This window comes from Equus przewalskii, chromosome 15, assembly GCF_037783145.1.
Source record: "Equus przewalskii isolate Varuska chromosome 15, EquPr2, whole genome shotgun sequence".
Taxonomy (NCBI): Eukaryota; Metazoa; Chordata; class Mammalia; order Perissodactyla; family Equidae; genus Equus; species Equus przewalskii.
Genome location: NC_091845.1, coordinates 9,433,955 through 9,446,669, shown reverse-complemented (window position 1 = coordinate 9,446,669; position 12,715 = coordinate 9,433,955). Strand labels below are relative to the sequence as shown.

Sequence of the window (12,715 nt, the reverse complement as noted above, 5' to 3'; positions counted from 1 at the left end):
CAATGGCTTCCCAGGACCTCTAGATAAAATCCACACTGTTTAGTGGCATTCGGGATCCTTCACACCCATGCCTGAGCTGGGCCATATCTCCTGCCTCACCCCCCACACAGCCAGAGCCCCAGCCACGGCACACTTCTCAGCATTCTGGTTCTCACCAGTCCCCTGGTTGCTATAGTCTTGCTACCTGAAATGTTCTATGTGGCGAACTCCTGCTTGTCCTTCAAAACCTAACTCTAAAGCCACCTCTTCCAGGAAGCCTTCCCTGATGCCTTCAGAGTAAGCTGTCGCCTCCTATGAGCTTCTAAGGCAAGTTCTTTGAGAAATATCTCTAATCTGTGGCACTTGCCATGCTGTACTATAACTACTTATTTTTTGATCAGTCTGTCCTGTTAGACGGCGAGCTCCTCAAGGTAGGGACCAAGCCTAATTTGTCTGTTTATCTCCAGGTGGTTGTAAATCCTGAATGAATGAGTGGGTGGATGGACGAATGGATGAACAGACGCTGGCACCCAGGGACTCAGAGTCTCCGTCCTTCGTGCTGTGGAGGCCTTGAGTGACGGTGAGCTGGAAGAAGACACAGGAAAACTGAGCAAGCCCGCAAGAGAGATGCTCCCCACTGACACCCCCGCTGTGTCTGGGGCCCATGGATACGCTGGAAGCTGTCACTAGAGGCAGGGCGAAAGGCAGCAAAAATGTGGATTCTGCGTCCCCTCCACGTGGCAACAAGAAAGCAGAGGAGGTGGGCAACCCCATCAGTGGTCTCCTCCCCTGTCTCACCCCCAGGCCCCCCCGCCAGCCCATCAGCTCCCCTTCCAGGGGAAAACCCCAGAAACAGGAAAACCTCAGCCCTGCTCAGGGCCACCAAACAGCAGGGCCGGGACTAACGACTCCAAGGAGAATCCCTAGCACGGCCTTTCCCACACACGAGCTCGTCTCCTGCTCTCTGCAAGGACAGGCAGAGCCTGATGGTTATCAGACGGTCCCGTCTTACAGGTAGGGAAGTGGTGGCCCAGAGAGGGGAGGTGTGCCCACACTCACACAGCCAGCAAGAGCCAGGGCTGGGGACCAACCCCACCACCCCTGGGTGGCAGCCTGACCGCTGATGGCGGTGAGCAAATACCAGCGCCCTGCCCACCAACAGCAGAGCCCCTGGGCAGCCCGCAGCGGGGGCCAGGCCCTCCGCCCTCTGCAGGGCCAGCGCCGTGGCAGCCCCCTTTAAGGAGTGCCCGCCTCCAGCAGGGCTCCAGGCTTAATTTTAGCTTGGAGGCCTGCCACCCAAGGCTTTAGCGAGAGCAGGCCGGAGTTATGTGGGACAGCTGTCAGCCGGCACGCAGGGTGGGGCCTGCTTAGCCGGCAGGGGCACAAGTCTGGGGACACTGAACGGGTGTCCCTGCCCCAAGTCCTCAGCCCCGCCGGCCACGCAGCTCCGGTCTCCTCCCGCGGGTCCCCCCAGCTCTGCGATGATGGCCGAGGAGCACACAGACCTGGAGGCCCAGATCGTCAAGGACATTCACTTCAAGGAGATCGACTTGGTGAACCGGGACCCCAAGAACATTAACGAGGACATAGTGAAGGTAGGCTGGGGGCCCCCAGGGGCTCTGCTCCCCGTTCCATCAGCTTCCCTGAAAAGGGACCTGTTCCCCGGGCTCCTCCAAGTCCCCCCCTCAAAACCCAGCTGGTACAAGCCCCAAAGGACCTTTGGCACAAACCAGAGCCGAAAGGGAGCTGGCCAGACAGGGCCCAGGTGTTGACGGGTTGGGAGGAAAGCCCTCCCGACTGTTCCCACGCTCTTCCCATGGGCTCCTGGCCTCGTCCCAGGCCAGCGATGAGGTGGCCAAGCTGGGCTCTTTTCCGGGCCAGGGCCATTTCTGCGGGCTCCACAGTGGGCACAGGTTAATCCCAGGCACGGCTTCCTGCAGGGCTGGCGGTTATCGCAGGTGCACCCTGTCCCCTGACACTGCCCATGTCCCCTGCCCACAGTGGGACCATGCCACGCTCACCCGGCTCCCGCGACCCCAGGCCCAGTGGCCGGCCAGGGCAGAGGCCTCTCGCAGGGTGCCCGGGCCGCAAGGGGTGGCTCAGAGGAGAGCTGTGTCCCCCGGCTGCTGCCGGAGTCAGGCCTATGTCCTCGCCGGGTGCCCTGGCTGCCTGTGCCTCCAGGCCCACACCCTCCCTCCAACCTCCACCCGTAGCCACAGGGATCTTTCTACAGCAGAATCCCCTCCAGGGATCAAGGGAGCAGGGCGCCCACCCGCCCGCAGCAGAGTCCCTGCAAAGGGCTGCAGAAAAGGCAGGAGCCAGGGGCCTCCCGGGTCCTATGGGCTGCGTCGGACTCTCACACCAGCACCGCCCAATAAAAATACAACGCAACCCCTCACACACTCCCCCCACGGAACCATAAATTTTCTAGCAGCCACAATTTTGAAAAGGAAAAACAAACAGGTGAAATTAATTTTCATGATGTTTAACCCAACATATCCAAAACAGTATCATTTCCTTGTGTAGTCAATATAAAACGCTTATTAATGAACCAGTGTACAGCCTTGCTACACCTTCAAAATCCAGTGTGTGTCTTAGACCAAGGCTGCCTCTCGGTTCAGACTCCACATTTCCATCCAAAATCCTTGTTGTGTGTTGAGATTTCCTAAAATGTACAGTCAAAGAACGATTCACATGCACTTATGGTTCCAAATATTCTTAAATGTTTTCCACTCATAGAATGGAGAACCAGTTTCTACATTTTAATTAAAATTAAGCAAGATTTCGAATTCTTCAGGTGCACTGGCCACAGGTCAAGTACTCAAAGCTCACAGCCACTGGATCAGATGCGTGGCGAAGGGCTTGCTCTGAAACTCAGCCCCTACCCTGTCCCCCTTCAGTGGGACACCTCCCGTGCTGGATGAAGTCTAACTTCTCCCCACGGCTTTCAAATCCCACCACAACCCAGCCCCAACCTGCTTCTTCTGCCCAGTTTGTTCCCAGCTTCCAGCCCCAACAACAGGAGTCGGCCACACCAACCAGAACACACTCCTGTGTCTTTGCCAGGAGCCCCTGCCTCCTCTCCTCCACGTGGTGAAGGCCCCACTCAGCCTACAAGACCCAACTCAAACATCACCTCCTCCAGGAAGCCTTCCCCAACTCCTCCAGGCAATTGGTAGCTCCCTCCTCTGTGCCCCCACTTCACCCCGGGCATTTGTCATAACAGCTCATCTTATGCTATTAGTGAATTTATAAATATCATCAGTGATGGAAATAGGTTAATTACAGCACAGGTGAAAAGTGCTGCAATGGGGAAAATGAGGAAGCGAATTTTGCAAACCAAAAAGCACTATATAAACCTAAAATAATGTTTGTCGTGATTTGTGCAATATGCTCTAGCGGGAATAGTCCTGGACATGATGCTACCAGATCTAGTTTCAAATCTAGACTCTTCTAACCTAAAAAAGATGAGCGTGATATCATTCACCCCCACCGGGTCAATGAGTCTCAGAGCAGCGCTGAACAATAGAACGGCAACGTGAGGATTGAAGGGAGATAAAGGGTTTGAAAGTGCCTAATACGGTCCCTGGCACACAGCAAGGGTGTGACAAATGTGAGCTGATTAGGAGCTGAAATGTGAGCCTGGAGGAGCTTGCAGGACGAGAGGACTCTGCCACAGGCCAGCTCTCACGCCCGTGCTCCCCCTGGTGGTCCCTAGCCAGCTGCTGGGGATGGAGGAGGGGACCCCAAGAGAATGTGGTTTCTGAGGGACACTCACACTAGGCGACAAGTAGAGAGAGGCTCTCGGGTCCTGCTGAGCCAGGAGGGAGCCGGCCAGGCTCCAGGCCCAGACGGTAATCCAAGGAAGGGACGGGGGCGGCCACAGAGACGCAGCTGCTCACGCAGCCCCCCTGAGCCCCAGAGAATCATCACTCAAGGCTGAGCAAAGGCCCACAAACAATCTGGTCCGGGGGGGTTATTATTCGGTATATTTATTGGACATTCCCTGGTTTAGGGAGTTATTTGACTTTTTCTTTTGTTCTTAAGGAGTGAGAAATGAAAAAGTTTTCGATTTAGAACGGGGATCATACAACAGAGTCAGATAAATACCACAAACAGGTAGACTTCAGGTCGGTGTGATGGGCTGAGAAAGAATGAAGAAAGGAGAGAAGGGAGCACGGCAGGGAAGGGGGTGGGCAGTCTGCCCGAAGGTCAGCCTTCGGATCAGCTGGGCTTCTGTCACCGACTGGGGAAAAGACAGGATGGAAGGAGGAGGAAGAGCAAGGAGTGAGGGGCGAGGGAGACAGAGAGAAACAAGGCAGAGGCTGAGATGAAGGCTCAGACGGCACCTGTCAGAGGTGGCTTCACACGTGGCCACAGGCTCCTCATGGGCTAGGATGGTGACAAAGGAAGATGCTGGGATAAGACTGAGCTACAGAGACCTGAGTTCTGGTCCTAGCCCTGACACTAACTTGCTGTGTGACTCTAAGCAAATCTCTTTCCCTCTCTGGGCCCAAGCCCCTGGTGTAGGTACAGGCTTGGTGGAGAGGAGGGAGACCCATCCCCTCTGCCGCCAGGTGCTGAGGTTTCGCACAGAAAAGCCACAGATGAAGAGTAGGAGATAGACCCACCGTGTCTGTGGATTTGACCCCAGCAGAGGGGAGACGCTCCCTTTGGACTTTCCAGAGTAAAAACTTCCCCAAACCTCCCCCAAGCAATCCTGGTGCTGCCCTTGAACCCAGTCTGGAAAATGAGTGCCAAAGGCAGAGCGGAGCTCTGTACAGCCCAGAAGACTCACACTATGGTCTCCAGGGCTCTGGGCTGGGCCTAGGGCAGATGGGAGGCTCCTGGGGGCCCAGAGCTGAGCAGCTGGGGAGAGCACACCCCAGTCCCGCCGCCCCCAGAATCTCCACCATTCGTGGAACACTGAGTCCACAAATCATTACTGGGTGCCCACTGGGTGCCAGGCACTGTGCTGTCTCAGAGGAGACGGTGATGAGCAGGACAGACCCCCTGTGTGTAAGCCCCAGGCCAGGCTGGGGGGATGTGAATGCATGCCGAGGGCCGCCCGGGCTCTCCAGCTTGCCAGTGAGGACCCACGTTGTAAGCCTCCAGCCCTCTTCCCCAGGCGTTCCTGCTGGACCCCAGCCCTGCTCCAGAGCGCCCTGCGTTACTTCTGGGAGGGCTCAGGGCTGTCTCATCAACAGCCCTCTCTGCCCAACTCCCCTGAGGCAGCGGGCCCTAAAGCAGGGACGACTGAGCCCAAAGCGTCGTGCAGGCCCTTCAGCTTCTGGCTCCCACTGCTCCCTCCTCAGGCACTCACCGTCAGCCCTTCAAACAGGGCGGGGGACAGACATGATCCCAACCTGTCACATTGGCTCCCAGCCACCTCCAACCCACAGCTGCCGCTAAACGCCCTCCTCCTTCAGAAAAACAGACACCACCACCCGCTGCCTGTCAGCTCAGGCTACTAAACACCCGAGGACCCAGTAGCCCACCAGTCCGACAAACTCTGCTCCCAGTTCGGGCCCATCTGGATGCCCTGTTGCAGAAAGATGAAACTGACCTGGTACTTCCTCTTGAGAAGAATCCAACCCGACAGAGAAAATGAGACTAAAATAATGAGAATATACGGGAGAAGGGGCTAAACACCACAAGTCAGTGCCAGGTGAAGCATCACACGAGCTGAAGGGAGGAAGACATTAATTTCACCTGGAAAATCGGGGGCCGGCTTCACGGGGCCGAGGTATCCAAGGTGCATTTAAAAAATGGGAAAAAATTAAAATGTGGAAAGGGGGAATAGGCTTTTCAAGAAGAAAAGAACAAGAAAAGCACAGGCCACAACATTGGGAAGAATGTTGGGCAGAGCTGGCAAACGTGAGGGATGGGTATGACCGCTCCCCCACCTATGTCCATGGCAGACATTACTAATAGATCCCAGCACTTTCCAGGACCATCAGCGAGGCAGAGTTGACACACAGATGAAACCCCTTTACTACACTATTCCGGAGAACAGTGGAACTGAGACAGAGCATCTGAAAGGGAATTTGTGGGAGACAGGGCAGAAGGGGCAGCCTGAGGCTGAGTTATGGAAGGTCGTCCAAGCTGCCAGTCATTCCACACTGGCAATTCCTTCCTTTTGGAAACGTCTTGCTCCCTGTCGAGTAACCCTGAGGAGGGCCACCTTGGGCTAACTCCCACTGAGGTATTTATAACTTGTGTTATTGGGACTCCTGGGCATCAACTAGTTTAGAGTTTTTCAAAACATGGTCCACTTTCTTGGGGAGCTCTTTAAAATGCAGATTTCTGGACCCTGCCACCAGAAATTCTCCCTGGGCAAGGGCTAGTGAATGCTTTGCACTTTCAAGCACAAACAAGTCCCCCCTCTCCTACAGAAGCTAAACCGGAGTCCAGGCTTATCACCAGCTTTCCCTGAAGACACTGTATCAGTTATCCACTGCTGTGTAACAAATCATCCCCAAACTCGACAGTTCAAGGCAACAGCCATCTGAAGGTCTCTCACAGTTCTGCGGGTCGACTAGACTCAGCTGGGCAGTTCTGCTGGTCCCACTGGTGGCCTCGCATGCAGCTGCAGTCAGATGGCAGCCAGGCTGCGACCACCTGGGGCCTCCACTGAGCTGGAACATCCAAGATGGCTCACTCATATGCTGGTGCCTTGGCAGGGATGGTGGGAGGCCGGACTCAGCTGGGATGCTGGGAGGGCTGGGCCTCTATCTCCGGGTAGTGTTGGGCCTCTCCAGCAGTCTCTAGAACAGGGTGTAGTGACGGACCTCTAACTGCACTGGTCTCCAGAGCAGGGTATAAAAGTGGACTTCCAACACGGCGGCTCAGGGCGCCCAGAAGCGGAAGCTGCCAGGCTTTCTGGAGGCTTAGTTCTGGAACTGGTACAGCCTCCCTTCTACCGCCTCCTGGTGGTTAAAGCGAGTCACAGGGCAAGCCCAGACTTGACATGGGACGAGACTATGCAAGGACATAAACGCTGAGAGGAATGACTGATTGGGGGTCATCTCTGGAGACTAGCAAACCACCCACCACAAGCTGGTGCACAGCCAAGCCTGGAACTCAACCCAGGGCTGGTCCCCCTGCTTGCATTGCACCTGCACCAGCTTTCCTGAAGGCCGAGACTGACAGAGAGGACAGAAGGAGATGGGCAGGAGGGAAAGGACCCCATCACCCAGGTCTGACCAGGTTCTTCTGGTGGGATCCTTTCTCTCACCTTGAAGCCCCCTGTTATCTCCATCCCTTCCTAGATCGTTTACAGGAACCCAAGGCCCTTCAAGCCCCAGCCCAGTGTCCCAGGTTCCCCTGTAAGGTGGCCTGGACCCCAAGCTCCAGCTAACCCCTAGCCTCCTCCTCCCGCCCTCAGCACCAGCCTCTGCTGCGTGCTGTGCCTCAGCTCCCGCTGGGGGACCGGGTCCTGCCATGACCCTGATCCTGGAGACAGCAGAGGAAATTCAGGGCCAGGCTTTGATGTCAGGCCAGCACCGGCTGCACCCCTGCTTGTCCCTTACAGGCCGGGTGAAGCACCAGATATAAGATACACGGTCAGAAACCGACACCTACAGAGGCCACATTGTGGGCTTTACTCTGGGGATCCCAGATTGTAGAGAATTCTATTATTGTTACTACCAGTTACAACACAAAAAGCAAAGCTCTGCCATTTATCAGCTGTTCTGCAGCCACTTCCACTTTACAGGCCAGTGATTCTCAAACTATTTGGCGAAAGGGCCAGTTGTATTAGGATTATTCCAATACTTTTGTAAAATGTAATAAAAGTTAATTACTAGAGAAATGAAATGAAAAACAGACATCAAAAATATAAGCTCCCATTTTTATTATTATCAGATTTAATAGACATAAAATTACTGTGTCAAAATTCTGCAAATATTTCTAGATGCTTACTCTCAGCTTCTGTACTTACCTTGTTGGGGAGGGGGCACCGAATGTGGACCACCCTTTAAATAGCAAGGTAACAAGTGAGCAGAGTAAGACCCAGCCCAGCTAAGCCACCCCCTCGGGTCTTCTGACTCCAAAACTAACACCGTTTCACTAGGGATCTTAGCCCAGTCATCTTGGTGTCGAGTTAAAAAACAAAAACCAAACAATCGAAAAAACCCTCAGAGGCTCAGAGAGGGAAAGCAGCATGCCCAAAGTCACACAGTAACTCAGTGGCCAAGGGGAGACTAGAACCAGATGTCTATCCTCCTGCCCAGCGCTGTTTCCCCCACCCACAGATACGCTGTGGGAATTGTCCAGGACCCCAGATGCCCAAGGACTGAGTCATGCAGGATTCCGGGGGAGGTATTTTTGACAGGGGTGGCTGCTGGCCTCCCCTGCACCCTCTGCTGTCCGGCACCTTCCCCGCCCTTTGGAGACCGCAGGGGCTGCGCTGGCTGGTTCCGATTCATCAACTGGCTCTCTTCCTGTTCCAAAAATAAATATGCCAGAGGAGGGGACACCAGCTGAAGGAGCAGCCACCTTCCCACTCCACCCCAGACCCGCCCTCCAACTGCACACGGAGCCCTGTGGCTCCGGTGGATCCAGCCCCTACCCCACCGCCCACCCAGAAAAAGGCATCTCCCTCTGCTTCCGGAATCGAATTAAGAAATGAAGTCACTGTGTGCTTCTGACGCACTGGCAGGACTGTCTCGAGCTGCGTGAGCCGGGTCTTATAAATATCTGCCCAAACCAGCGCTGGGACCAAACTGTGTCCACGCTCAGTCCAGTCAGGGGCCAGCCGCCTCCTCCAGCACAGCCCATCCTCTGAGGGCACATTTGCTGATTTGGAAAACTAGGAGTTGCCCATGCACGGTGCCCGAAGGCGATCGCTGGAAACAGTTCCAGCATCAGCACCAGTGGCTTCTGCACAAAACTGATAATTAAAAGACATGACAGAGAGATTCCAGGGGTAGGATCGTTAGTGTAAGCAGAAAATGGGAGAGAAGAGGACTCTGGCCCTCTTGCCAGCGCAGGCTGAGGTCTGAGTGCACACCCGCATTTACGACGAGGCAGGCTGGAGCCGTAGGAGCTTTCGACCTGGGGTCCCGACAGATTTTCTGAGATAGATCTTCATGGGAACTTCAGAGCAAGGGGACAAATAATTACTGTCACAGAGCACCTACCACGTGCCTGGTATTATGCTCAGCACCGCCCAATAGCTGGTGTACAGACAACCTGGTTGCATCCACTTCCCCCGAAAGAACTTAGGCTGGAAAGAGAAGCAGCAAAGCGATAGCGTCTTTAGTGCTAGAGAAATACAAACTGGAGATGCGTTTGCTCTCTTCTTGCTGTTCCTTTAATTTCTACAATGTGGCTATGTTATTTTACAATGAAAAGTAATTTTAATAATAACTCTGCTCATAGAGGAGAGGAGCTTCTCTCAGCCCACCAACAAAGGTGGGGAAAGGGCTCGTCCTGGAAGGTTGAACTGTGAGCTCTGGCCCCATCGGCCCCCACAGGGGCCCCTCCCATCAGTCTGATTAGTTTGTGCATTCATTCAACCAACGTTTATTAAAATGGCCCAGGAACACTGGAAGATGGTCACTGCCCCTCTTTTATAGACAAGACAGCCAAGACTTAGTGGCATTGAATGACATCATATACGGAAAGCAGCTATGACAGTGCATAACACGTAGCAGGGACCCCAGAAAGGTTGGTTAAGCAACTTGGCTGAAAGTAATCTTTTTTTTTTCAAGTCCATTGATTATTTTTTCCCACTTTCTGAATGGGACCTCAGTCACTATTTCAGTGGGATGTGGGAACCGGATTCTCTGAGCGCCCACGTTCCTTCCAGCTGCGAAGGAGGGACGGGGTGGGCAGTGGGGAGAGGAAAGTCTGGGGTCGCTGCGGGACCAGGGCAAGGAAGACAACTCCTGTCTCCCCACCGGCGCCTCAGCCGGCTCAGCCACGCTCAGACTCCAGACCCTTTGCTAGACACGATGGCATGGCCCTCACTCTGCCACGTGCCAGATCCTAAAATAGCTCACATCTATGCGCCTCTAACCCACCACCATCACCCCAACCCAGGCCGCCGGCAGGTCCTGCCTGGAATACTGCGACCCCTCCCAACACGTCCCCCACATGCGTCCTCACCACCACCCCAACCACGGCAGCCACGGTGAGCTGCTCACAACTCAGCTCAAAGACGCAGAGAACACACTGGTGGTTGCCAGAGGCTGAGGGTGGGAGGCAGGTGAAATGGGTGAAGGGGATCAAAAGGTACAAACTTCCAGTGATGAAATAAATAAGTCCTGGGGATGGTGACTATAGTTAATAACACCGTATTACATATTTGACAGTTGCTAAGAGAGTAGATCTTGTAAGTTCTCATCACACACACGCACATTTGTAACTGTGCGTGGTGACAGATGTTAACTCAGTGTGGTGATCATTTCCTAATCTTTACGTATGTCAAATCGGTATGTTGTACACCTGAAACTAATACTATGTTATATGTCAATTATACATCAATTAAAAAAATAATAATATCCGGCCGAGCTGCTCCCTGTGCAAAAGCCTTCAGAGGCTGCTCTGGCCTGGTGTCCGTCCTGCCTCGCCTCTCCAGCCTCTGCCGCTTCCCTCCAGCCTCTGGGCTTGCGCTCGGCCTTCCAGAAGCACTGCCTGTCTCCGAGACCACAGACTGTCTGTCCCTCTGGGTCCCAGCAGTTAGTGCCCAAACGCTCTTCCAGCCCAGACCCCTGCCTCCACCTGGCTACCTTCAGGTATCACCTTAGCTATGTCTCTCCTCCTCCAGGCAGCCTTCTGTCACCACCAGGCTGAGTGAAATGCCCCCTGTGGGAGCAAAGCCCCCTATCCTTCCCTTCCCGCGCACTTATCCCTGTGGTATGACTGCCAATAAGCTCTGGGAGGGCAGGAGCCTTTGCCAGTTCACCATCTATCAGCAGCACCCAGTAAATCTCTGGGGGGTGAGTATGACCATCCAACTCCCTAAGATCATAAAATAACAGAATTTGAGAGCCGCGCCTCCAGGCCTGCCTCTGACTTACTGCTGGCCTTGAGCAAGTCACTCAACTCCTCAGGGCTGCCTACCACCCGTAAGATGAGGGCTTGGACCAGCTCTTGTCCCTCCCTGCTCTAGCGCAGCATCAGCATCACCTGGGAGCTTGTCAGAAATGCAGAGTCCCAGGCCCCGCCCCGGATGTGCCAGGTCAGAGTCCCTGGCGGGGGGCGGTCCCAGCCATCGAGTTTACCCAGCCTCCAGGGGGCTCTGACAAAAGCTTCAGAAGTGGGGGGACGCTGTGACTTGAGGATTCCCCTCCCGCCCCCGCAGGTGGATTTCGAAGACGTGATCGCGGAGCCCGTGGGCACCTACAGCTTCGACGGCGTGTGGAAGGTGAGCTACACCACCTTCACCGTCTCCAAGTACTGGTGCTACCGCCTGCTGTCCACGCTGCTCGGCGTCCCGCTGGCCCTGCTCTGGGGCTTCCTGTTCGCCTGCATCTCCTTCTGCCACATCTGGGCGGTCGTGCCGTGCATTAAGAGCTACCTGATCGAGATCCAGTGCATCAGCCACATCTACTCCCTCTGCATCCGCACCTTCTGCAACCCGCTCTTCGCCGCGCTGGGCCAGATGTGCAGCAACATCAAGGTGATGCTGCGGAAGGAGGTGTAAAGCCGGGAGGGGCGACGGGGGCGGCCGCGCGGGGGATGTCAGCCCAGGCCGGCCCCACAGGACTGCTCCACGCGGGCTGCCGGCGAGCTTTTTCTCCTTAGGGACTGCTATTTCCCCCCAAGACAGGAGCACACACTTCAGGGAAGCCAGAAAGAGAAGACGACCCCCGCGCGCGGAAGCACAGAGGCCCTTCACTCTGCCCCGCCCCCCACGATGCCCCCTCGACCCGGCGTGAGGGAAGATGGTTTGCTAAGAGGCAGCTACTGCAAGTCTTTGCGTTCACCTGTACTGTAACAGCGTCCACCAGCACTCGGTTCCCACCCGGGCTCAACCCGTCCACACACGCCGCCCGGGAAAGCCACCGGTGACTGTCGGCGTTGGGAGGGTGGCTCCAATAAAGGGTTTCGGCCGCATTCGGGGAACGCTGTGTTTTGTGTGTGTCCACAGGTGGGTGCATGTGCTGATAAGCTCCAGAAATAGATGTCCATGCCCTGAGAAACAAGTGGGGCAAGTCGCGTGGCCCTACTCTCGGCCAAATCCAAGAACCAGACAGGGTTTGGTTTCTCGAGACTGTTCCTGTTTGCGGGCTATCTGCGCCCCCACCTTCTTTGGGACGCTATTTCCCACTGACTTCTGTTGCCCCTGGGCCAGCCAGTGGTCACCAACAGGAGAAAGTGGCCCTTGGGCTGCAAGGGGAGTGACCCTCCCTGGGCACCACTGAGGGCAGGGCCTGGGCTCAAACGAGTCCCCAGGCGCCTGGCATTGCCACTTGGCAGGTGTACTCCTTCAGCCCTAACAGGTGTGATGAGGGCATAAGGGCCAATGTGTGCACCTGTGGGCTCACTAGGGAAATAAGAAGCAGTAGAAAGGGCAAGTCCCACCTCCTCCCACCTACCCCCACTGCAAAAAAAAAAAAAAAAGGCAATTTTACATTCTTTAGGGATGCTTTTCCCAAATGTGTTATCCAGAACTTTATACTAAAAAAGAGGGGAGTGGCTTATGTGGTTAAATTTGTTTGGAAAATGCTATATCTTTCTCTCAGAGATGTTTTATAGACATTAGTACATTAAAGGCTCTGACAAG

At 55.0% G+C, this 12,715-nt stretch overlaps 1 protein-coding gene across 1 annotated transcript; it reads left to right on the top strand.

The window, feature by feature from the left end:
* The first annotated feature begins 918 nt into the window (after nt 1-918).
* CAV3 (caveolin 3) lies at nt 919-12,045 on the top strand. Its single transcript, XM_008532346.2, has 2 exons — nt 919-1,574; nt 11,291-12,045. Exons 1-2 carry the CDS (start codon nt 1,461-1,463, stop codon nt 11,630-11,632), a joined length of 456 nt encoding a protein of 151 aa, XP_008530568.1. The 5' UTR covers nt 919-1,460; the 3' UTR covers nt 11,633-12,045.
* Nucleotides 12,046-12,715: the final 670 nt, after the last annotated feature.